At 37.5% G+C, this 27,511-nt stretch overlaps 1 protein-coding gene across 1 annotated transcript in view; it reads left to right on the top strand.

Moving 5' to 3' along the window:
- The window catches only part of WDR70 (WD repeat domain 70), a 277,449-nt gene that overhangs the window by 96,860 nt on the left and 153,078 nt on the right, over positions 1–27,511 (top strand). The window contains exon 9 of the mRNA XM_025270591.3: positions 7,205–7,281. Within this exon, the coding sequence (XP_025126376.1) occupies positions 7,205–7,281 (77 nt within the window). The remainder of the gene's footprint in view (positions 1–7,204; positions 7,282–27,511) is intronic.

The following is a 27,511-nucleotide window of genomic DNA, read 5'->3' as shown; positions in this document are numbered from 1 at the left end:
TGCAGTTCTTTTGGTCTTGAGACTGGGTGTGTATTAGTAGTTTTCTAGGACTGCTGTGGGCTTCCCAGGTGGCTCAGTGAGTAAAGAATCCACCTGCAATGCAGGAGATGCAGGCAGACACGAATTCGATCCCTGGGTTGGGAAGATTCCCTGAAGGAGGGCATGGCAACCCACTCCAATATTCTTACCTGGAGAATCTCATGAACAGAGGAGCCTGGTAGGCTACAGCCCATCTGGTTGCGAAGAGTCAGACATGACTGAAGGCGACTTAGCATGCATGTACACCGCAATACTGTAGGCCTTCCCTGGTGGCTCAGTCAGTTCAGTCACTCAGTTGTTTCCGACTCTTTGCGACGCTAAGGACTGCAGCACGCCAGGCTTCTCTGTCCATCACCAACTCCCGGAGCTGACTCAAACTCATGTTCGTCAAGTTGGTGATGCTATCCAACCATCTAATCCTCTGTCGTCCGCTTCTCCTCCCGCATTCAATCTTTCCCAGCATTGGTCTTTTCCAATGACTCAGTTCTTTGCTTCAGGTGGCCAAAGTATTGGAGATTCAGCATCAGTCCTTCCAGTGAATATTCAGGACTGATTTCCTTTAGGATTTACTGGTTTGATCTCCTTGCACTCCAAGGGACTCTGAAGAGTCTTCTCCAGCACCACAGTTCAAAAGCAGTTCTTCAGCACTCAGCTTTCTTTATAGTCCAACTCTCTCATCCGTACATGACTACTGGAAAACCATAGCTTTGACTAGACGGACCTTTGTTGGCAAAGTAATGTCTCTGCTTTTTAATATGCTGTCTAGGTTGGTCATAATTTTTCTTCCAAGGAGCAAACATCTTTTAATTTCATGGCTGCAGTCACCATCTGTAGTGATTTTGGAGCCCCCCAAAATAAAGTTTCTCACTGTTTCCATTGTTTTCCCATCTATTTGCCATGAAGTGATGGGACCAGATACCATGATCTTAGTTTTCTGAATATTGAGTTTTAAGCCAGCTTTTTCACTCTCCTCTTTTACTTTCGTTAAGAGGCTCTTTAGTTCTTCTTCACTTTCACTTTAGTTCTTCACCACTTTTAAGGGTGGTGTCATCTGCTTATCTGAGGTTATTGATACTTCTCCCAGCAATCCTGATTCCAGCTTGTCTTCATCCAGCCTGGCATTTTGCATGATGTACTCTGCATATAAGTTAAATAAGCAGGGTGACAATATATGGCCTTGATGTACTCCTTTGGATTTGGAACCAGTCTGTTGTTTCATGTCCAGTTCTAACTGTTGCTTCTTGACCTGTATACAGATTTCTCAGGAGGCAGGTCAGGTGGTCTGGTATTCCCATCCCTTTCAGAATTTTCCACAGTTTGTTGTGACCCACACAGTCAAAGGCTTTGGCGTAGTCAGTGAAGCAGAAGTAGATGTTTTTCTGGAACTCGCTTGCTTTTTCAACAATTCAATGAATGTTGGCAATTTGATCTCTGGTTCCTCTGCCTTTTCTGTATCCAGCTTGAACATCTGGAAGTTCATGATTCACATACTGTTGAAGCCTTGCTTGAAGAATTTTGAGCATTTCTTTGCTAGTATGTGAGGTGAGTGCAATTGTGTGGTAGTTTGAACATTCTTTGGCATTGCCTTTCTTTGGGATTGGAATGAAAACTGACCTTTTCCAGCCCTGTGGCCACTGCTGAGTTTTCCAAATTTGCTGGCATGTTGAGTGTAGCACTTTCATAGCATCATCATTCAGGATTTGAAATAGCTCAACTGGAATTCCGTCATCTCCACTAGCTTTGTTAATAGTGATGCTTCCTAAGACCCACTTGACTTTGCATTCCAGGATGTCTGGCTCTAGATGAGTGATCACACCATTGTGATCACACCTGGTGGCTCAGTGGTAAAGAATCTGCCTGCCAGTGCAGGAGACCCTGGTTCCATTCCTGGGTTTGAAAGATCATCCAGAGAAGAAAATGACAATCCATTCCAGTATTCTTGCCTAGAAAATCCCATGGATAGAGGAGCCTGGTAAGTTACAGTCTATGGGATCACAAAGAGTCAGACATGACTTAACAACTAAAACAACAACAGCAAGGACTACTGTAACAGATTACCACACAGTTGCTCACTTAAAACAGTAGAAATTTGTTCTTTCAAAATTTTGAAGGCCAGAAGTCTGAAATCAAGGTATTGGATGGCCACGTTCCCTCCAGTGGCTTTGGGAGAATTGTTTCTTGCCTTTTCTAGCCTCTGGTGACTCTAGGCATTCCTTGGCATGTGGCTGTGAAACTACAGTCTCTGCTTCCATCTTCTCCTCTTTGTTTCTTCTCTTCTTTCTGTGTCTTATAAGGATGTTTGAGGATACTTGTTACCAGATTTAGGGCTGACCCAGACAATCCAGAGATTCTTATTTATATCTGAAAATGTTATTTTTCCAAATAAGGTCCATTCACAGATTCCAGCTATTAGGATGAAGACATGTATTTTTTTGGGGGGCACCATTCAACCCACTACAGGGTTTATAGTTTCTTGGGTTATTACCTTCTTTTGGTCTTTTCAGTGTATTTGTTATTCATTTGAAATGCAGTGGTGTTCAGTTGTTTCTATTTATTTTGTTTTAGATTTCATCCATCCTTATTTTTTTGAGTATGTAAAACATTAACACAGTGTCAAGAATCAAGAAGTTAATAGATATGGCATTACAAATTATGGTGAGTGTTATCAAGGAAATGGACAGGTACTCTGGTCGAGAAGAGTGGAGTGAGCCATATTCACTTAGCTAGAGGGCCAGACAGTACTTACTTGTATAAGTGGCGTGTAAACTGAGATTGAAAGAGTGAGGAGAAGCCAGTCACATAGAAGCAGAAAAAGAGCTTTCTAGCGGACAGAAAAGCAGGTTTAAAGGCTCTGATGTGGGGAAAGAGCTTCGTGTATCAGAGGAAATGAAAGACCAGTGAGGTGTAGTGAGTTCTGGCAAGAAGGAGCACAAAGTAAGTGAAGTTGTAAAGAAAGCTGGGGTGGAAAATGTCAGTTTTTGTACACTATGTAAAGAGGTTGAAAAGCCAGTGGAGGATAAAAAGCAGTGGCATTCCTCCAGTTCCATTCTTCTTTCTCAAGATAGCTTTGGCTATTCGAGGTTTTTTGTATTTCCATACAAATTGTGAAATTATTTTTTCTAGCTCTGTGAAGAATACTGTTGGTAGCTTGATAGGGATTGCATTGAATCTATAAATTGCTTTGGGTAGTATACTCATTTTCACTATATTGATTCTTCCAATCCATGAACATGGTATATTTCTCCATCTATTAGTGTCCTCTTTGATTTCTTTCACCAGTGTTTTATGGTTTTCTATATATAGGTCTTTAGTTTCTTTAGGTAGATATATTCCTAAGTATTTTATTCTTTCCGTTGCAATGGTGAATGGAATTGTTTCCTTAATTTTTCTTTCTGTTTTCTCATTATTAGTGTATAGGAATGCAAGGGATTTCTGTGTATTGATTTTATATCCTGCAACTTTACTATAATCATTGATTAGTTCTAGTAATTTTCTGGTGGAGTCTTCAGGGTTTTCTATGTAGAGGATCATGTCATCTGCAAATAGTGAGAGTTTTACTTCTTCTTTTCCAATTTGGATTCCTTTTATTTCTTTTTCTGCTCTGATTGCTGTGGCCAAAACTTCCAAAACTATGTTGAATAGTAATGGTGAAAGTGGGCACCCTTGTCTTGTTCCTGACTTTAGAGGAAATTCAGGCTCTACTACAAAGCCACAGTTATCAAGACAGTATGGTACTGGCACAAAGACAGAAATATAGATCAATGGAACAAAATAGAAAGCCCAGAGATAAATCCACACACGTATGGACACCTTGTCTTTGACAAAGTAGGCAAGAATATACAATGGATTAAAGACAATCTCTTTAACAAGTGGTGCTGGGAAATCTGGTCAACCACTTGTATAAGAATGAAACTAGAACACTTTACCATACACAAAAATAAACTCAAAATGGATTAAAGATCTAAACATAAGACCAGAAACTATAAAACTCCTAGAGGAAAACATAGGCAAAACACTCTCTGACATATATCACAGCAGGATCCTCTATGACCCACCTCCCAGAATACTGGAAATAAAAGCAAAAATAAACAAATGGGACCTAATTAAACTTAAAAGCTTCTGCACATCAAAGGAAACTATTAGCAAGGTGAAAAGGCAGCCTTCAGAATGGGAGAAAATAATAACAAATGAAGCAACTGACAAACAACTAATCTCAAAAATATACAAGCAACTCCTACAGCTCAACTCCAGAAAAATAAATGACCCAATCAAAAAATGGGCCAAAGAACTAAATAGACATTTCTCCAAAGAAGACATACAGATGGCTAACAAACACATGAAAAAATGCTCAACATCACTCATTATCAGAGAAATGCAAATCAAAACCACTATGAGGTACCATTTCACACCAGTCAGAATGGCTGCGATCCAAAAGTCTACAAGCAGTAAATGCTGGAGAGAGTGTGGAGAAAAGGGAACCCTCTTACACTGTTGGTGGGAATGCAAACTAGTACAGCCACTATGGAGAACAGTGTGGAGATTCCTTAAAAAACTGGAAATAGACCTGCCTTATGATCCAGCAATCCCACTGCTGGGCATACACACTGAGGAAACCAGAAGGGAAAGAGACACGTGTACCCCAATGTTCATCACAGCACTGTTTATAATAGCCAGGATGTGGAAGCAACCGAGATGTCCATCAGCAGATGAATGGATAAGAAAGCTGTGGTACATATACACAATGGAGTATTACTCAGCCATTAAAAAGAATACATTTGAATCAGTTCTAATGAGGTGGATGAAACTGCAGCCTATTATACAGAGTGAAGTAAGCCAGAAAGAAAAACACCAATACAGTATACTAACGCATATATATGGAATTTAGAAAGATGGTAACAATAACCCTGTGTACGAGACAGCAAGAGACACTGATGTATAGAACAGTCTTATGGACTCTGTTGGAGAGAGAGAGGGTGGGAAGATTTGGGAGAATGGCATTGAAACATGTATAATATCATGTATGAAACGAGTTGCCAGTCTAGGTTCGATGCACAATACTGGATGCTTGGGGCTGGTGCACTGGGACAACCCAGAGGGATGGTATGGGGAGTGAGGAGTGAGGAGAGTTCAGGATGGGGAACACATGTATACCTGTGGCAGATTCATTTCGATATTTGGCAAAACTAATACAATATTGTAAAGTTTAAAAAAAAAAAAAGGCAGTAGCATTAAAAAATCATATTTTTAAAGGACTATATTGATTGTTTTGTGGAGCACATTAGACAAGAGTAAAAGTAGAGAGACTAGTAACAGGTCTATCATACTGCATAATAACTGATGTAGAGACATATTGGTTCATTATAAGAGTTGTAGTAGTGGAAAAGGAAAAAAGTGGATAGATTTGAGATGTGTTTGGGGCTGAACTGACAGGACTAGCTAGTGGATTGGATCTGGGTGTATATAGAGAGGAGGGTTTAGGGGTTATGGTTATTGGACTATTTAAGGATTACTTCCCAGTTTGTGGCTTAGATGGTAAAGAATCTGTTTGCAATGTGGGAGACCTGCGTTTGATCCCTGGATTGGGAAGATCCTCTGGAGAAGGAAGTGGCAACCCTCTCCAGTATTCTTGCCTGGGGAATTCTGTAGACAGAGGAACCTGGTGGACTACAGTCCATGGGGTGGCATAGAGTCGGGCATGACTGAGTGACTAACATTTTCTTTCCAAGGTTGTAGCTTTAGCAACTAGGAAAGAAGTTTATTGCAAATGAAGTGGGCAATAAGAATCAAGACTCTGCTCAATGCTATGTAACAGCCTAGATGAAAGGGGATTTTAGGGGAGAATGGATATATGTATATGTATGGCTGGATCCCTTGCCTATTCACCTGAAACTATCACAGCATTGTTAACCAGCTCTACTCCAATATAAAAGAAAAAGGTTTTTTTATATTATAAAGTAAAAAAAAATAAATAAAATAAATTGCACTACAAAAAAAATTAAAATTAAAAAAAAAAAAAAGAATCAAGATTACTTTGTTGAATCTGTTATGTTTGAAATGCCTCTTACATGGAAATGTCAAAGCTGATAGTTGACTATATATATATTCAGCTCAGAAAGGGAAAGTGGAATCTCAAACTTTCTGTCTAGTCCCTCCAGGCACTTCTTCAGTCCTTTTTTTCCTAGTGCAGGACGAGATCCAGATCCCTGGTCGCTATTTGTACCTTGTTAACATGAGCAGAAAGTCAGGAGTTGGCCAGATACTATTGAGGCTTGAACTAGAGATGATCTCCAGGCCCATGTGTGGGTACTCCAGTTCCAGTTCAGTGTTTCCAGAGAGCTACAGTTATTTTCCTTCTAAGTCATTTAGATATGCACATTTTACTGATTTGAGTTTAGCTTTGTTTTGGACCCTTTCAGAATAAGAGACCTTGCAATTATTACACTAAAAAGTATTAGGCTCGTTTCTGCCCCATTTGAACCTGAATTATTGTATGAGACTGCTCTAACTTTGCTACCTAGGAGGGAAATGTGTGAGTGCACGTATGTGTGTTTTGTGTTTGAAATATATATTCTGTGATGGATTTTGTAAGCATGTCAGTTTTTATACCAACATCACATTGTTTTATTTACAGTGTTTTTATATCATGCTCCATGCTTAGTAGGGCTAATCTTCCTGAATCATTTTAAAGATGCTTTTCTTTTCTCACATACACATTTTAAAGAAGTGGGAATTTCCCACCCCATCCCCATCCTCTTGCTTTTGTCTTGTTTACCTTTAATACTTCCTATTCTCCTAAATTCTTTCCCACTGACTTTTTCCCATTGTCTTTCTTGTTGTGAATTTTCTTTTTACTTCTTTCCTAAAAAAAAGCTGTCATTTTCCCCTCTCTTTCCTTTCTTTCTAAGCATCTGTTATATATAAGCACTGTACTGAATCCTGGGCAGAAGGGGTTACATGGTGAATTAAAATTAAAATAAACAAAATGAAATAAACAAAGCATATTATGAAATAAAACTGAAAATAATATCAGTTTGTAATTAAAATAGTGTGCCTTGGAGAGGACTAAAAAGTGTTACTTTTAAGCACAATATGTCAACTTTTGGTCGGTTTGTTTATTTTTACATTTTTTAAGGATTTTCCCCCCTTTTTGTATTTTTTTTTTAAGGGTCACACAGCAATGCTTCATACTGGGTCATGGCATCCCAAAATAAAGGGAGAATTTATGACTTGCTCAAATGATGCGTGAGTATTGTTGATGATTCATCTGATACATTTTTGTATTTCAGTATTTTCTTTAACATTTGTATTGTAGTAGTTTTGCTAGTAAAGTAAGAGATAGGATATTAAGAATCCTTATGTTTATATATTCTTGTTCTCAACTTTGCCTTGAATTCAGCTGACATACAAGGTTTGCTTAAATAATTATGAAAGCTGTGAAAATGAGAGTTGATATGAATTCCAGTAGAGTTTATTAGGGAGCACAGTAGATCAGATTGATGCTATTAAGTGGACTCAAATGACTCTAATGTTTGTTACTTTTTATAGTAAAGGCTGATTTCCATCTGAATCTAATAGCTTTTATAAATTTGTTGCTTAAATGATGGTTTTTTGGTAGTAATAACTGAAAAAATTGATTAAATGGTTATTAAGATTCTTTTGAATTATATTTGTTGGCTTAGGATTCAAGAAAATTACAGGGAATATTTGAACAGCTTTTTCCTATATTGTTATATTGTATGGTTCATTTTTAGTATTGAGTAATTTATAAGAATGAGTTATTTGTAATACTACAGAGAAAATTGCAGTGAAAAAATCTTTAAAATAAAAACATTTATATGGTGTTATTTAGGTGAAACACTATTATATTTTAGATAAAAAAGAATGTCTTTGTTTTTAGGTTATTTTGTTTTTCATCCTTTTGTTTTCTGATATTTGTAATTTACCTCATTGCCTTTCACAACTGCTATTCATATTCTTTGATATTTTCTTTCCTAGAGTTAATCTTTAAAATAATAGACAAAAGATATAATTTCGCATTCATTGTGCAGTTTAGAAAATAAGTTGATCTAAAAGGAACTAAAATTGAGACTATACAGAATATGACTGAAACAGGATAGTATATTTGGTTAAAATTTATGATAAATAGAATTATATAGTTTTTTCTTTTATCTTTGTCTTACTATCTTTCCAAATACTTAAATTATATGTGTTTATAGTCATATTTTTTACTTTAGCTTTAGGAAAATCAATTTAGCAGCTAATCTGAATTAATAGTGTTCCATGGCCCAGTAAGGTTTATCCTAGGAATCCAAGGATATTTTACAATTAGGAAATTTTACCATTAAGATATTTTCCATATAATTCAATATTTAAAAAATTAAAGATGAAGAATCATATGATTTTGTTATATAATAAAATTGAGATTCGATAGGATTTAGTAATCTTTGCCAGTAAAAGTTCTAGGAATAGGAAGAAATTACTGAAGACTGATAAAATCTGTTTACCAAAATTTAAAGTAAATATTTTATTATACATTGGTGTACACTTTGCATTTAAATAGGAAGCAAGACAGAGATTCCTATAACTATTTAGAGACTTTATACAGTATAGTAAGAAAAGAAAATATGTAGATTTATGTTAATGTTGGAAGAAAATAAAAAAACACAGAAGATCTAAGCTACTCTGGTTAAAAACTTGAGCTGAATAAAAGCCATTGGAAACACAGAAAACATCTTGTTCTCAGAACTATTAAGGCTGAGGCTGAGTGGTGGCTCTAATAGTTGCTAACACAGTAACTTTTATGAGGGCTACAGAAGCTTTCCCCAAATGGATTTTGAGTATACATAAATTACTCGTCTGAAGAAAGACATCCATGATCAAAACAGTTTGAGAAACTTTGAATGATATATGTTCTCTGAGGCCAGCAATTCACAATAAACCTTTAAATGATTTTGAATAGGGTGTAAAGAAACCTGAAACCTATTTAACTTTGTTTTATCCTCTACATGGTTTGGGTAAAGTTCTAGGGCATGACATTATTATACTGGGTGTAAAATGTAGTTTGTCTCATTCGTTGGAAGAACAATTCTTTCGTCCCCTGCCCAAGTCAGTGATTTACCGGTATATTTTACATTTGAAAATGTGCTCCAGTTTCTTTTTACACTGTACAAATTGGGCTTTCTTTGTCAAAAAAGCTGTATACAAGGATAAGTGGGCTTTACCCTTAGGGACCTCCAATTATACAGATTCTTTACTACTTTTTAGAGAAACCTGTCACTAATACATTCAGATGGTTTTCAGTTAGAGCGCCTTCTCCTTGGCGTTTGAGGATAGTAAGCTGCAGGAGATGAGTCCAGATACCTAAATCAGTCAGCAAATGTAGCATGTGCACTGTGTGTCCGGGACCCTGTGTGACCCAGGTCTCTGCCTTCACAGGACTTCCATTCGGTGGAGGTGAGTGCTGGGAGGTAGACACGGTATAGATATGCTAGTAAGTTAATATTGTTTTACATAGTAATAACTGTGAAGAATAAAAATTAAAGCAAAAGGATAGAGAATAGAAGGGTGTAAAATACATGGAGAAAGCCTTGGAAGAGGTGATATTTTTTTAGTTGAGATAACGTGCACATAAGGCATCCTGAAGGAAAAGAGCTTTCCAGCCCAAAATAGCAGCGTATTTCAAGACCTTAAGAAGAGAATGTAATACAGCATATTTGGGGGACAGAAACTCCGGTTGGACTGACATTTTGTTGGTTGTTAGGAAAGGTGAGAATGATATGAATTGAGTTTGGAGAGGAAGGCAGATTCTACACCATATAAGGTGTTGAGGCTAAGGTGTAATGGGCTAATATTTTAATGTAGTCACAAGACAAGTCATTGAAGAGTATGAGATCTGTACCATAACATTATTGAAAGTCAAAATCAATAGGAATGTTTTAACGCCAGGCTGTTCTGTCAGTGGGATTTTCCTGGCAAGAATACTAGAGTGGGTTGCCATGCTTTCCTTCAGGGGATCTTCCCGACCCAGGGAGTGAACCTGTGACTCTTGCTTCTGCTACACTGCAAGCAGATTCTTTACCTCTGAGCTACTGGGGAAGCCCCATATTGTGAGCAGGACAAAGAGATAAAATATCAACTGCACATCTTTCAAGCTTCACTCTCTTTCATTAAGGATTATTTAGGATTTAAACTAGGACCATTTCATCAGACTTCACTGAGCTCGTATCAGTAATATCCTCTTCTCCTCCCTTTTCCCCATTCACCTTTTATTTCTCCTTCCTTCTCATTTTGGGCATCTGGGAGAATACCTTTATGGATAGTATAGCCATGGTGTAGAGAGCCTCTCGATACAGTTATCCACCTCAGCACCTGTGTGTTGTCACAGTTTTATGTATTTAGTGTGGGCACACAGTGAATGTTTGCCAGGCTGTGGCTGTCAGCAGTGTAGGAGGACGGGGAGCCCTGGCGAGCCAGTCCCAGCCATTCACACAAGGAGCACAAGTTATAAACATGTTTAGATCCAGTAGGAGTGAGGCATCAGCATTTTTGAGAAACTATTCCAAGGGGGCACTCAGTATTTTGTTCTGGCCTCATACACCAAATTAAATTATGGATGTTTCTTCTGAATGTGAGTTGGAAATGCTAGTGCTTTTACTTCTGAGTTTTATGAGTTTCAGTGTGAAACATGATCCCAGGATCGTGTTCTGGGATCATATTATTACTTCAATTTAGAAATGAAATAGAGAGAGAGAGTAGTATGCCAGTCTTTTCGGTTTTCCCAAGTTTACCGGAATGAAACACAGACAATAAAGCAGAGCTTACTACATTATGCTTGGAAGTAAATGTTAACAAAAACCAGATGGTAATGAAGATGAAAATGCTTTACTTATCCAGAGGAAGTCATTTCTCTTTGTGAATTTATATAATCTGATAGGGGAGCATTTTATCATTGGAGTTGTAGTAGTGTACAGAGTGAGAATACAAGCGATGCAAGTGTACAGAATTCTTATTAAGCAAGTTGCAGCTCAGCAATGAATCAGATGCTTCCACCTTGCAAGTTTTCCATTGCTTACTCAGGAGTTTGTATCACAGAGGAATTTGTTCAAATCTGTTGTGACTTGTTATCTCCATATCTGAGCATAGGCTTCTTAAGAGTACTTTACACTTGCACTCGCCTGAAACCATGGCATTGCTGTCTGATCAACCTCTTACCCTACTGGAGGATGAAGGATCTGGTGGAGGCAAGTTGAGGTGTCCCAGCTGAGGCTATCCTAGATCAGCTTACAGTCAGCCAAGCCCCAGATTTGTGAGAGACCCCCAACCTAGATTAGCAGAACTGATCACAGACATATGAGGTAACTCAGGTTGGACAGAACCACCCCCCTAACTGGTAGACACATAAACAGTCATACATGTCTGCTGTTGCTTTTTCTTTAACTTTCAGAAACTCTGCTTATCTGTTTTTTTTGAAATACAGTTGATACACAATGTTGTGTTAGTTTCTGATGTACATCAAAGTGATTCAGTTATACATGTATGTGTGTGTGTGTGTGTATATATATATATATTTATGCTCTTTTTCAGATTCTTTTCTGGTACAGTTTATCACAAGATATTAAATATGATTTCCTATGCTATATAGTAGGAACTTGTTGTTTATCTCTCTTTTATGTAGTAGTTTGTATCTGCTAATCCGAAACTCTCAATTTTTCCCTCCTTATCCTCCCCTTTCCTCTTTGGTAACCATACCTTTGTTTTCCACATCTGTGAGTCTGTTTTTTTTTTTTAAATTTTATTTACTAAATTAGGCTGCACCTCAGTGGGATCTTTAGTCACAGAATGTGGGATCTAGTTCCCTGATCAGGAATGGAACCTGGGCCCCCTTCATTGGGAGCACTGAGTCTTAGCCACTGGACCACCATGGAAGTCCCTTTTTCTGTTTTGTAAATAAGTTCATTTGTATCATTTTTAGATTTCACATGTAAGGGACATCACATGATATTTGTCTTTCTCTGTTTGATTTACTTGACCTAGTATGATAATCTCTAAATCTGTCCATGTTATTAATACTGCAAATGGCATTATTTTGTTCTTTTTAAATGGCTGAGTCATATTCCATTGCAGAGAAGGCAATGGCAACCCACTCCAGTACTCTTGCCTGGAAAATCCCATGGATGGAGGAGCCTGGAAGGCTGCAGCCCATGGAGCTGCTAAGAGTCGGACATGACTGAGTGACTTCACTTTCACTTTTCACTTTCATGCATTGGAGAAGGAAATGGCAACCCACGCCAGTGTTCTTGTCTGGAGAATCCCAGGGACAGGGGAGCCTGGTGGGCTGCCGTCTATGGGGTCACAGAGAGTCGGACATGACTGAAGCAACTTAGCAGCAGCAGCAGCATATTCCATTGTGTATATATACCATATCTTCTTTATCCATTCATAGATCAATGGGTACTTATGTTGCTGCCATGTCTTGACTATTGTAAACAGTGCTGCTGTGACATTGGAGTACATGTAATTTTTCAAATTAGAGTCTTCTTTGGATTTATTCCAGAAATGGGTTTGTTGGGTCATTTGATGACTCTATTTTTAGTTTTTTTAAGGAACATCCATGTTGTTTTCCATAGTGACTGCACCAGTTTACATTCCTACCAACAGTGTAGGAGGGTTTCCTTTTCTCCACACCATCTCCAGCATTTATTATTTTTAGACTTATTGATGATGTCTATTCTGACCGACAGGAGGTAGTATCTCATAGTAGTTTTGATTTGCGTTTCTCTAACATTCAGAAAACTAAGATCATGGCATCCAGTCCCATCACTTCATGGCAAATAGATGGGGGAACAGTGGAAACAGTGGCTGAGTTTATTTTTGTGGGCTCCAAAATCACTGTAGATGGTGATTGCAGCCATGAAATTAAAAGATGCTTACTCCTTGAAAGGAAAGTTATGACCAACGTAGACAGCATATTAAAAAGCAGAGACATTACTTTGCCAGCAAAGGTTCATCTAGTCAAGGGTATGGTTTTTCCAGTAGTCATGTATGGATGTGAGAGTTGGACTATAAAGAAAGCTGAGCGTCGAAGAATTGATGCTTTTGAACTGTGGTGTTGGAGAAGACTCTTGAGAGTCCCTTGGACTGCAAGGAGATCCAACCAGTCCATGCTAAAGGAGATCAGTCCTGGGTGTTCATTGGAAGGACTGATACTGAAGCTGAAACTCCAATACTTTGGCCACCTCATGCGAAGAGTTGACTCATTGGAAAAGACTCTGATGCTGGGAGGGATTGGGGGCAAGAGGAGAAGGGGATGACAGAGGATGAGATGGTTGGATGGCATCACCGACTCGATAGACATGGGTTTGGGTGGGCTCCGGGAGTTGGTGATGGACAGGAAGGCCTGGCGTGCTGTGATTCATGGGGTCGCAAAGAGTCAGACATGACTGAGTGACTGAACTGAACTGAACTGAATAATTAACTATGGTGAATATCTTTTCATGTGCCTATTGGCCATCTCTATGTCTTCTTTCGGAGAAGGCGGTGGCACCCCACTCCAGTACTCTTGCCTGGAAAATCCCATGGATGGAGGAGCCTGGTAGGCTGCAGTCCATGGGGTCGCTAAGAGTCAAACATGACTGGGCGACTTCACTTTCACTTTTCACTTTCATGCATTGGAGAAGGAAATGGCAACCCACTCCAGTGTTCTTGCCTGGAGAATCCCAGGGACGGGGGAGCCTGGTGGGCTACTGTCTATGGAGTCACACAGAGTCGGACACAACTGAAGTGACCTAGCATAGCATAGCATAGCATGTCTTCTTTGGAGAAATGTCTACATTTAGGTTTACTACCACTTTTTGATTTGTTTTTTGTTTGTTTAATACTGAGCTGTATGAACTCTGTAAGTTTTAGAAATTAAGATCTTGTTGGTTCCATCATTTGCAAATATTTTCTTCCTGTCTATAGGTTGTCTTTTCATTTTGTTTATGGTTTTCTTTGCTGTGCAAAAGCATATAAGTTTAATTAAGTCCCACTTATTTATTACTGATTTTGCTTCTTTTGCCTTGGACTGACCTAAGAAAACAGTGGTACAATTTATGTCAGAGAATGTTTTGCCTATGTTCCTTTTTAGGAGTTTTATGGCGTCCTGTCTTATATTTAAGTCTTTAAGCCATTTTGAGTTTATTTTTGTGTATGGTGTGAGTGAGTATTATAACTTCATTGACTTATATGCAATTACCCAGCTTTTCCAATACCACTTACTGAAGAGATGGTCTTTTCTCCATTGTATATTCTTGCCTCCTTTGTTGACAATTAATTGACTGTAGGCATGAGTTTATTTCTGGGCTCTCTCTTCAGTTTCATCGATCTATATGTCTGTTTTCTGCCAGTACCACACTGCAGCTTTATAGTATTGTTTGAAGTCTGGAAGACTTATACCTCCAACCTTGTTCTTTTTTCTCAATATTGCTTGGTATGCCTGCTGTTTTAAGTCATTAAATTTTGAAAATGTTTTCTTATATATTGGTTGTTAACTGATACAGATGATATTATTGCTTCATGTTACATAAAATCATGATTATTTAGAAGAATATCTTTGTTCTTAGAAGATACCAGCTGATGAATTTAGATGCCTTGTGTCTTGAGATATGCAACTTACTTTTAAATGGTATAGCAGAAATAGTGTATTTGTATATATTTGTATGTGTGTGTATATATGAATGTATATATATATATATATGGAAAAGAGAGAGATTGAGAATATAGATGTGACAAAATGAATGTCATTGGAAAAGGTATATGGATGTTTATTGTACTACTTTTAATGTTTTTGTAGCTTTCAGGCTTTTCCAGATAAAAATACTGGTAAAGACCCTGAGAAATCACTAACAAAGAAACCAGCATTTTTTTAGACATAGTGGTACAACTCCCTCTCTCTCCTATAGCCAACAACACCTGTTACGCTCTGGGCATAGTGTTCTCAGGAATATACTTTGGGAAAGAAGATTGCTACTAGTAAATGATTTTGACAGTGGGATTCAGTAAATTATAATTATTTTTAAAATTTGGTTGCAGCTTGTAATGATGCACTTTACCAATTAAATTCTTTTAGTCAATTTTGGCAAGGCATAATAGAAAGAGCATGCACTTTCCAGACCAAGAGGAACTTTAGTACTCTACCACTCATCATAGCCTTGAGCTGGCAATATACCCCTGAATTTTACAGGCTTTTGCTGGAAGGCTTTTAGGCATATTTGACTTTATTTTTATCATCAATAACATAAATATAATAATAAAATTTTCCAAAGAATGATGATTTATATAAATGGATCTCGGAAAATTAAACTTTTCTGTAATTCAAAGAGTTTTTTTATATTTAAATTTTTTGGGGAAACTTAAAAAATATATTAGCTTTCTTTATGAATTATATTTAAAACACTTATGAATACATAAGTGTTACCATCTTCATAATCTATAAGATGCTACATCGTGGTATATAATATGCCTTAGAAAAGTCTTGGTACCTGCAGGCCTATTTTATAGATTTTTGAGTTCTTTGACTGCTATTTTTACTTTGTTTTTCCCCTTTCTATTACATTGTTATTCTCGCTAATGTTGGTATGGTGATCTAAGTACCTCAGTTTCTCGCTTCTGTTAAGCTGTGTGCTGGTGCTGGGGCTTTTTAGAATTTGCACAGAAGGAACAAGCAGTTGGTGTAACATATGAGTTTTCTCTTTTAAGCACATTAATTTTTGCCATCTGTGGCTACTAGGAGACTTTTTCTTGCTTACTTTCTGATTCTGGGCAGTTTTGTACTGTCCATGCTGCCAAATAAGTAAGGTGGTGTTTATATTCCTATTGGTTCTTTTTTGGTGATCTACTTATGAAACAGAAAATAATATTGTTTTCAGATGTTAACTGGAGTTATTGTGATCACTTTGCAATATATACAAATATTGAATCATTATGTTGTACACCTGAAGCTAACATTTTATGTTAGTTATTCCTCATAATGGTTCAAGATCTTAAACCATTTAGATCTTGTGTCTACACTATCTGACTTTGTTTTTACCTGATTAAATTCTTTGATCCTTTTATCTAATGCTTTTTAAACTTTTTTTGAACAGCTACCAGCATTTGTAAAATTAATACCTTTGATTTTATTTTCACTGTGTGTAATTTAAAATGTCTATATATTTTAAAGCATTTAATAGAAATTTTACATGAAACATAACTTCATTAAAAAATTAATTAGAGGAACTTTCTTGGTGGTCCAGTGGTTAAGACTCTGCTCCCAATGCAGGGGGCCTGGGTTCAAACTCTGGTCAGAAAACTAAGATCTCACAGGCTGCATCACACAGCCAAAATACAAAAAAAAAAAAAAACAACCCTGAATTAGTTAGGATTTTGGTGTAAGTAGACCCTTCAAGCTAGTTTTCGAAAAGGCAGATGAACCAGAGATCAAATTGCCAACATCCGCTAAGCAAGAGAGTTCCAGGAAAACATCTATTTCTGCTTTATTGACTATGCCAAAGCCTTTGACTGTGTGGATCACAATAAACTGCGGAAAATTCTGAAAGAGATGGGAATGCCAGACCACCTGACCTGCCTCTTGAGAAACCTATATGCAGGTCAGGAAGCAACAGTTAGAACTGGACATGGAACAACAGACTGGTTCCAAATAGGAAAAGGAGTACATCAAGGCTGTATATTGTCACCCTGCTTATTTAACTTATATGCAGGGTACATCATGAGAAACGCTGGACTCTGGAAGAAGCACAAGCTGGAATCAAGATTGCCGGGAGAAATATCAGTAACCTTAGATATGCAGATGACACCACCCTTATGGCAGAAAGTGAAGAGGAACTCAAAAGCCTCTTGTTGAAAGTGAAAGAAGAGAGTGAAAAAGTTGGCTTAAAGCTCAACATTCAGAAAACGAAGATCATGGCATCCGGTCCCATCACTTCATGGGAAATAGATGGGGAAACAGGGGAAACAGTGTCAGACTATTTTTCTGGGCTCCGAAATCACTGCAGGTGGTGATTGCAGCCATGAAATTAAAAGACACTTACTCCTTGGAAGGAAAGTTATGACCAACTTAGAGAGCATATTCAAAAGCAGAGACATTACTTTGCCAACAAAGGTTCGTCTAGTCAATGCTATGGTTTTTCCAGTAGTCATATATGGATGTGAGAGTTGGATTGTGAAGAAGGCTGAGCGCCGAAGAATTGATGCTTTTGAACTGTGATGCTGGAGAAGACCCCCTTGGGAGTCCCTTGGACTGCAAGGAGATCCAAACAGTCCATTCTAAAGGAGATAAGTCCTGGGTGTTCTTTGGAAGGACTGATGCTAAAGCTGAAACTCCAGTACTTTGGCCACCTCATGCGAAGAGTTGACTCATTGGAAAAGACTGATGCTGGGAGAGATCGTGGGCAGGAGGAGAAGGGGACTACAGAGGATGAGACGGCTGGATGGCATCACCAACTTGATGGACATGAGTTTGAGTGAACTCGGGGAGTTGGTGATGGACTGGGAGGCCTGGCGTGCTGCAATTCATGGGGTCGCAAAGAGCTGGACCCGACTGAGCGACTGAACTGAACTGAAGTGAGACTAAATTCTGAAAATATTTTTACTCAGACTTGCTGGTGATTATGGTGAAATATGCTTATAATAAAAGACATAATTTACTCATACACATTTTAAATCTCTTTTTCTTTATAAGTTCTGAGAGTGTTGAGAATTTATTTTCAAACTGCTGCTTAATTGAGATGTGCACATTTTGGTGTTAGTTTGATTTAGTTTCTATTGACAGTCTTTTTCTGTAGGCTTGAATGGAAAAAAAAATAGAGATCTTCTTTTAATTTTATCATACATTCATTTGGTTCATACAAATTCATTACTCTCAAAATAATTTCCTTTTACTCAACTCTATTTTATTTCTATTGAGAAACACACAGAAGGTATCTTCTGTAGATTTTAAAATAGTTATTATCATTTTAAATATTTATTATCAATAATATATTAATTAGTAATATAATCATTAATCAATATTTTAATTAATAACCACAATTATGAAAAGTTATTACTGTTAATTTAATATAATTGTTAATATTAAGAATTTCTAAGAATACAAATACTTTAAAAGATTAGGTTTGAACTTAAATTAGGGTTTATGATTGTGGTTGCCCTCTAAATATCACCATTCATCATTTTATGTGAGTTAATTTGTTACACAGACTGAGGTTGGATTTTTATTTTTTGTTTGTGATCTATTTCATTTTAAATGGAAAATATCAGTGTTCTCAGTTCCTGTCATGAAATGTGATACAGTGAAACTCAAAATCCTGGAATGTGTCTTATTTGGAAAACAAAATGAATAGTTATTGAGGACTATGCAGTATTTGGGGCTCTAGAACTAGTTTTCCCTTAGAAATTGTTAAGAGCCTAAAATAAAATAGGGCATTATTTAATCAGTTTTTTTTTAATGACTTGAAAGCAACACATCAAAAACAGTCCAGATAATTTTTGATTTCATGGTGACTGAAAGTAGTTGGGTGGTGATCTTAAGTAGTTACCACTAGACGCAGAGGAGAAATTTCATATTTTACCTATGACTTTATGGATGAATTATGTATTTATTACTCTGCTAACTAGTGATGATGTGGTTTGACTCACTAGTAAACCTTATTTAAAAAAAATAGATTTAAAAAAAAATTAAAAACTGTAGCACAGTTTTTTAGTGTTATTAATTAAACAGATGCAGAACTGGTCTTTTGTATTCTTTTTTTAAGTTGAGATATAATACCATTTATGTTTTGTAACTGAAAATATGCTAATAAAGTATTACCAAGAGAGTTGAACTTACTGAACAGGTGAGAGTTATATACAGTTTAGCATTTTAATTTTATATACATTTTAATTTTTAAGCTCCTACTTTGCTTGAATAGCCTTTGTTTGATTATAATTTTCCTAGTACTTTCAACTTAGGTATATTTTTGTCATGTGTTTACAGTATAATACTTAATCTTATGCCTCTAGGAATTATACAAAAATTTAATGTCACATTATCCTTGGTTTTTGTTGTTGTTCAGTTGCTAAGTTGTGTCCCACTCTTTGCGACCCCTGCAGCTTGCAAGGCTGTCCTTCACTGTCCCCCTGAGTTTGCTCAAATTCAGTGATGCCTTCTACCATCTCATCCTCTATCGTCCCCTTCTCCTCTCACTCTCAGTCTTTCTTAGCATCAGGGTCTTTTCCAGTGAGTTGGCTCTTTACATCAGGAGGCCAAAGTATTGGAGCTTCAGTCCTTCTGATGCATATTGAGAGTTGATTTCCTTTAGGATTGACTTGCTGTCTAAGGAACTCTCAAGAATCTTCTACAGCACCACAGTTGGAAAGCATCAGTTTTTGTTGCTTAGCCTTCTTGTGGTCCAACTCTTATATCCATACTTGACTTCTGGGAAAACCATAGCTTTGACTAGACAGACCTTTGTTGTGATGTCTCTGCTTTTTAATACACTGTTTAGGTTTGTCATAGCTTCTCTTCCAAGCAGCAAGCGTCTGTTAATTTTGTGGCTGCAGTCACCACCTGCAGTGATTTCGGAGCCCAAGAAAATAAAATCTGTCACTGTTTCTACTTTTTCCCCATCTATTTGTCATGAAGTGATGGGACCAGATGCCGTGATCTTCATTTTTTGAATGTTCAGTTTTAAGCCAGCTTTTTTAACTCTCTTCTTTCACCTTCATCAAGAGACTCTTTAGTTCCTCTTCACTTCTTGCCATTAGAGTGGTATTATTTGCATATCTGAGGTTGTTGATATTTCTCCTGGCAGTCTTGATTCCAGCTTGTGATTCATCCAGCCCAACATTTCTCATTATGCACTTTGCGTACAAGTTAAATAAGGGTGACAGCATACAGCCTTGAGTACTTCTTTCCCAGTTTTGAACTAGTCCATTGTTCCATGTCCAGTTCAAACTGTTGCTTCTTGACCTGCATACAGGTTTCTCAAGAGACAGGTAAGGTAATCTAGTATTCCCATCTCTTGAAGAATTTTCCAGTTTGTTGTGATCCATATAGTGAAATGCTTTAGCATAGTCAATGAAGCATTTAAATTTTAGGTATTTTTTATACAAAATGTTGTTCACTTGTACTGTATTGCCAGATGTAACAAGAATAAGGTTGAGAGAAACTGAGATGAAGTTCAGATTTATGTTTTACTTTATTTGCACACTTTTCATAGTTGTTAATCAGTAGCTTGTTTTGGCTGTGGGAATATCAGTGCTGAACAGTAATTTCTGTCTAGGGATTATAAATGGTGGAAGATGCTTTTTAGTATTTTATCTTAAAATCCATAAGAAAAACATCATTAATTTCATCAGTATGTCTCTTATATCAGTTCAATTTATAAAATACTTATTCATTCATTTCTGTGTTTAGTTTTAAAGGGAATGTGGTTGTCTCCAAATATTGATGAGTATACTTGTTTACTGGGATCCCTAGGTTAACCAAGGATTTGATAGAAGGTGGTTTGAATTTCCTGCAGGGATTTCTGGGCTGGGCAAAGTAGCTTCAGTACAGCTGGTCTACTCCATTTGTGACTGAATGGATATGTATGTATGACTAATACACCAATGCTGTTATGGTGTGTGGTGGCCCTCTTGGCCATTTATGAAGTAGTTGTTTATGAAGAAGAATATTGTTATGGTGAAAGCTGTTGAATTTAGTTGCAGGAATGGGAATAAAAGATGTTTCCGTATCTTGCATTTTTGCCATTCTGGAAACTCATAATTCAAATTCAAATGTTTCTTTGTTTTTAATGTCAGTTTTTGAATGTCTTAGCTATAATAAGTGATTTTTCCTCTTCATCTTACCCTTTCCATTTCTCTCCTAAGTTTCTGTGACTACATGGCAAATGTAGATGTATACTGTTTCTGAATTCCTTGTTTTCCATTGTGTTAGAACTGTTGAATCCATTACCAACTTTGAAAAAATTGTCATCTCATCTTTTCAGTTTCATATTTACAGAGTTGATAAAGTTAGGGCCACAGATTATCAGGCGCTTTGCTACACAGTGTGAATAATGAGTTGCCCTTTTCCCATTGCTTCTTTTTAACTTCTAAGTTTATATGACTTGTAAAACTATTTATGTCTTATAAACTATCCTTTCTTGTGATGGTACTTCTAAAACTTGTCTTGAGGAAAACGTTAAATTTTGTTACTGCTTTTAAGAAAGGCTCCAAGTGAAAACTGTTTATTCTTTTCCTGATAATATTTTTCCGTTTTTATAATAGTAATAAAATCAAGTAGACTATAAAGTAGAAATATCTCATAAATTGTTAATTACAAGCTTCCCTTTGATACATGTTTCCTTAATGGGCTGTGTTCTCTTAATCTGAATAAAACAAATGATATTTTTGGAAAGCTGTACTAAGTTATCTATAAATAGAACTAACAGACTTTTTTAACAACACTTCATATGGTCACTTACATCTTACAATAACAGTCTGTGTTTTCATGAAGGGAATAAGGCTCACTGATGACATTTTCTGCAACAAAAATGTGGTTACATAGCTTTATCTCTATATAGAATAACTGAAGAAGTAGAGCAGCTTCTGGTTTATATCACATAACTGTGTTGTAGTTAGCATTCTGTGTCTTTCTTAGGCAGTTTTACTTATAGGTCCCAAATAGGCCAAAGATTAGCATACTTGTTCATAACCCGTTACATAATTTATTTTTCTACAGAAAAATATACCCTTTGCAAACACACAGCTTTTAACATTCTTAATTCCATTCTGTTCTTGTAAAATCATTTTGTTTATCAGCCAGCAAATATTTATTGACAACCCTCTGGGTGCTCTGGCTTAGCTAACTTTGTGGATAAATAAAGCAGTTCTTCCTCTCATAGAATTTAAAAGACAGCAGGCAGATAGACAATTGAAAATGCTTGTGAATAGCAGTGTAAATGATGATGAATGTAAAATGCCATGAAGGAACAATACACGAAAGACGTAAAGTATACTAGAGAGTTAGTAAAAGATTTTTGAGGATGTGATGTTTAAGCTGAGATGTGAACGATGAGTGATTATTGGTCAGCAGAGAAGGGGGTGCCATCCCAGACAGAGGAAACATCGTATTAAAATGCCTGTTGCAGGAACGGAGACAAATCCAACGTCAGTAAAACCCAGTGAGCAAGATGGAGAGCAGCATGCAATGAATTTACTTAGGTAGATGGGGGCCAAGCATGCAGGCCTTACAGACCATGTGGAACACAATTGGATTTTATTCCAAGGACAACTGCAAGAGCTAAAAAGGTTTTTAAGCAGGGGAGTGACACAGATTTACATTAAAATGAATTAGTCTAGCATCTCTGTGAAATAAATTGAATGAGTGGAGGTTGAGATGGTTGTAACCACTATTCCAAGAACTTTATAGTGAGTGGCTTTCATTCTGTTAGGTCAGTGATTTCTTTTTTTCTGCTTGTAGGGTTTTCATATATGGAACACTCTCATCAGTAACACTACTCATCATTTGTAGTAAATCTAATCTCCATCCATATGCTACCCACACCTCAGGTGAGAATCACTGAGCTAGTCCAGCCTTTATCTAATTTTACTGATAGGAAAATTGATGTTGAAAGAAGTGATTTAGCCAAGGTCACACAGATAGTTAGCCACTGGTAGAGCAAGCACTTCAAATGACCATTGAGAAAATCTTCCAGAGCCCCTTTCACAAAATTTCTCTTAGATTTACAAAATTAGCATCATCAATTACAATGTATTTACTATGTACTGTGGATTGGCTATTGAGTTCAGTTCAGTTCAGTCGCTCAGTCATATCCGACTCTTTGCGACCCCATGAATCGCAGCACGCCAGGCCTCCCTGTCCATCACCAACTCCTATAGTTCACCCAGACTCACGTCCATCGAGTCAGTGATGCCATCCAGCCATCTCATCCTCTGTCGTCCCCTTCTCCTCTTGCCCCCAATCCCTCCCAGCATCAGAGTCTTTTCTAATGAGTCAGCTCTTCACATGAGGTGGCCAAAGTACTGGAGTTTCAGCTTTAGGATCATTCCTTCCAAAGAAATCCCAGGGCTGATCTCCTTCAGAATGGACTGGTTGGATCTCCTTGCAGTCCAAGGGACTCTCAAGAGTCTTCTCCAACACCACAGTTCAAAAGCATCAATTCTTCGGTGCTCAGCCTTCTTCACAGTCCAACTCTTAACATCCATACATGACCACAGGAAAAACCATAGCCTTGACTAGACGGACCTTTGTTGGCAAAGTAATGTCTCTGCTTTTGAATATGCTATCTAGGTTGGTCATAACTTTCCTTCCAAGGAGTAAGCGTCTTTTAATTTCATGGCTGCAATCACCATCTGCAGTGATTTTGGAGCCCCCCAAAATAAAGTCTGACACTGTTTCCACTGTTTCCCCATCTATTTCCCATGAAGTGATGGGACCAGATGCCATGATCTTTGTTTTCTGAATGTTGAGCTTTAAGCCAACTTTTTCACTCTCCTCTTTCACTTTCATCAAGAGGCTTTTGAGTTCCTCTTCACTTTCTGCCATAAGGGTGGTGTCATCTGCATATCTGAGGTTATTGATAGTTCTCCCAGCAGTCTTGATTCCAGCTTATGCTTCTTCTAGTCCAGGGTTTCATGGATGTACTCCGATCTTACTCATGATGTACTCTGCATATAAGTTAAATAAGCAGCGTGACAATATACAGCCTTGACGTACTCCTTTTCCTATTTGGAACTATTGGCTATGGCTATTAGAAAGTATTAAATGTATGTAGGAAATTCTCTAATGTAAAGGTCCAGTATAGGAGATGATAAATGAAACTGATTTGCAGCAGCAGGTCTGAAAGTATGATCCAGGGACCTGGGGAGGTCTCTGAGATCTTTTTTGCTGCTTTACAAGGTCAGAGCTATTTTCATCAAAATGGTAACTCATAAAAAATAGCTTTTTTTTTTTTTTTTTTTTTACTGTGTTGACATTTGCACTGATGACACCAAAGCAGTGGAGGTAAAGACCCTGGTATCTTGGCCTTAGTCAAGGCAATGGTATCAAACTGCAGGAGTGTAATTATTTTATCTACTGCCACATAGTTATAATTTTTTTTTAATGCCAGTTTTCCTTAAGGATGTCTTTGATGAAGCAGTAGAAATCATTAGTTTCGTGAGATCTTAACCCTTGAGTACATGTCTTTACTGTTCTGTATGACAGCATGGGAATGGCATATAAAGCAGTTGTGCTGCATACCAAAACATGATGGCTGTCTGAAGGAAAAGCGCTTGAATGGTTGAGTTCTGAGCCAAGTTTTTTTTTTTAAGGAACATTATTTTTACTTGTAAGAACTATCAGCAGACAAATTATGATTATTCAGACTAGATATTTGAAAGACATTTTACTTTAAAAAATGAACAAAGTCACTGTCATTTTAACAAAAACATTTGGCAGGTTCGTGTCCCATGGTGAAATTTGAGTTTTCGGGTAAAATATTTGTTGTTCAGTCGTTCAGTCAGTCCAACTCATTGCGACCCTAGGGACTGCAGCACACCAGGCTCCCTGTCCTTCACTATCTCTCGGAGTTTGCACAAAATCATGTCCATTGAGTTGATGATGCCATCCAGCCATCTCATCCTCTGTCGCCCCCTTCTCCTCCTGTCCTCAATCTTTCCCAGCATCAAGGTCTTTTACAGTGAGTCAGCTCTTCAAAGTATTGGAGTTTCAGCTTCAGCATCAGTCATTCCAGTGAATATTCAGGGTTGATTTCCTTTAGGATTTACTGGTTTGATGTCCTTGCTGTTCAAGAGACTCTAAGAGTCTTCTCCAGCACTATTGTTTAATGAAACATATCAACATTTTGAAGATTTGCATAGCTCAGTGACCAACATTTTTCAAGTGACCAGTGCATGATGTTACAGAAAGGATCTCTGCGAAGTTTAAGATAAACCTATAGATTTTAATATAAGAGTATATAAAGTGTATGATTCCAGCTTCCACATTGCAACTAACTTTAAGAAACTACCACTGGTTGAATTTTAGTGCAGTATTGAAGCACATCAACAACTATCTGAAAAGGCTATTAAAACACTCCTTTTTTCCCACTGCATACCTGTGTGAGGGATATCCCTTCATGTGGTTTAACAAGAATGACATATTGTAACAGATTGAATATAGAGGTACTAAGTACTGTCCTCTACTAAGCCATGCTTCAGAGTGATTTGCAAAATGTAGAACAGTGCTAAATTCTTACTATTTTTGTTTGTTTTGGAAAATAATTGTTATATTTTCATGAGACATTTTTGTTTATATTTTTATAAAGACATACTGACCTGCCTCTTGAGAAACCTATATGCAGGTCAGGAAGCAACAGTTAGAACTGGACATGGAACAACAGACTGGTTCCAAATAGGAAAAGGAGTACATCAAGGCGGTATATTGTCACCCTGCTTATTTAACTTATATGCAGAGTACATCATGAGAAACGCTGGGCTGGATGAAGCACAAGCTGGAATCAAGATTGCCGGGAGAAATATCAATAACCTCAGATATGCAGATGACACTACCCTTATGGCAGAAAGTGAAGAGGAACTAAAAAGCCTCTCGATGAAAGTGAAAGAGGAGAGTGAAAAAGTTGGCTTAAAGCTCAACATTCAGAAAACGAAGATCATGGCATCTGGTCCTATCACTTCATGGGAAATAGATGGGGAAACAGTGGAAACAGTGTCAGACTTTATTTTGGGGGGCTCCAAAATCATTGCAGATGGTGATTGCAGCCATGAAATTAAAAGACGCTTACTCCTTGAAAGGAAAGTTATGATCAACCTAGATAGCATATTCAAAAGCAGAGACATTTCTTTGCCAACAAAGGTCCGTCTAGTCAAGGCTATGGTTTTTCCTGTGGTCATGTATGGATGTGAGAGTTGGACTATAAAGAAAGCTGAGTGCCGAAGAATTGATGCTTTTGAACTGTGATGCTGGAGAAGACTCTTGAGAGTCCCTTGGACTGCAAGGAGAATCCAACCAGTCCATCCTAAAAGAAATCAGTCCTGGGTGTTCATTGGAAGGACTGATGCTGAGGCTGAAACTCCAATACTTTGGCCACCTGATGTGAAGAGTTGACTCATTGGAAAAGACCCTGATGATGGGAGGGATTGGGGGCAGGAGGAAAAGGGGACGACAGAGGATGAGATGGCTGGATGGCATCTCCGACTCAATGCACATGAGTTTGAGTGAACTCCGGGAGTTGGTGATGGACAGGGAGGCCTGGTGTGCTGTGATTCATGGGGTCGCGAAGAGTCAGACACAACTGAGCGACTGAACTGAACTGAACTAAAAGACATACTAATACATGAGTGTGTTAATATTCTTGGCCATGCAGCTTGTGGGATCTCAGTTTCCCAACCACAGACTGAACCCAGGCCATGGCAGTAAAAGCTTGAATTAGAAAGTCTCCAAGTTTGTTAATGTTCTTAACTGAGTCAATAAATATTTTAAAATTTTGTACTGTTGTGGTAAACATCTGTAGATACAGATATATATAGACAAAAGCTCCTTGAGTGTGTGTGAACATTTTAGTGTCTGTTACTGCATTTTGCTAAATTCCCATCTATGTCAGCTTTTAAAAGATTTATTTGTCATAACACTTAATTCTACTTAATTCACAAGTAGTTTAATTCTACTTGTGACGTGCATTTAAAAGTTCTGTGTTTACTATATTTCTTTAAAATATGTAACTCAGCATTTTTAGCAGCTCATATTAAGCTTCTCCAGTGAGTAGAGTCTAGCGAGGTTAGTATATAAGCATTGGCAGAGAAAGCTATATGTATCTTCAAAGCTCTGTGTTTTTCCATGTCACCCAGAGAATTTGCAAGATACATATTTGTACAATTTTGTAGTTCTGTTGCAAGTTTTAAATGTGGTAATATATGGAAAGCCTAGTTCTTGGCACATAGTTGGTGCTCAGTACAAGTTTACTTCTATTCTGGGCTTTTTATTTTCTTCAACCAAATGTGTTTAAAATATACAAGGCCAAGTTTGCTGTTACTGTAATGCAAAGCTTGGACCATAAATTAATTCAGCATCTGTCATCTACTACCTGTGAGAGCTTGAGCGACATACTTGCCCTTCTTGGAGCAGTGTCTTTATCTGTAACATTAAAGTTTAGACAACCTTGATTTAATTCTGTCCTTTCAAGAAAAACTGGTTATCCTTGTGAAGAACAATTCTAAAACTAAATTACAGAGAGGTGAGCCACTACTAAATAGGCTTTGATTAGGATAGAGGAGTGAAAGCAGTGGGTAGTTTTAAGAATAGTTACCAAGAGGACTGTCTCCTAAAAAAGAAAAAGACTCTCTCCTATGAGAGTGCACAGAGAAGAGGCAAAAAGGGAGTCATACAGAAATGAGACAGATGATACAGATTTGCATTCAGAGGACCTTTTCTCCACAGTCCAGAGCTAAGATGTTT

Source organism: Bubalus bubalis, chromosome 19, assembly GCF_019923935.1.
Source record: "Bubalus bubalis isolate 160015118507 breed Murrah chromosome 19, NDDB_SH_1, whole genome shotgun sequence".
NCBI classification, from domain to species: Eukaryota; Metazoa; Chordata; class Mammalia; order Artiodactyla; family Bovidae; genus Bubalus; species Bubalus bubalis.
Note: the sequence above shows the minus strand (reverse complement) of the source record. Positions and strands in the feature narration are given on the sequence as shown.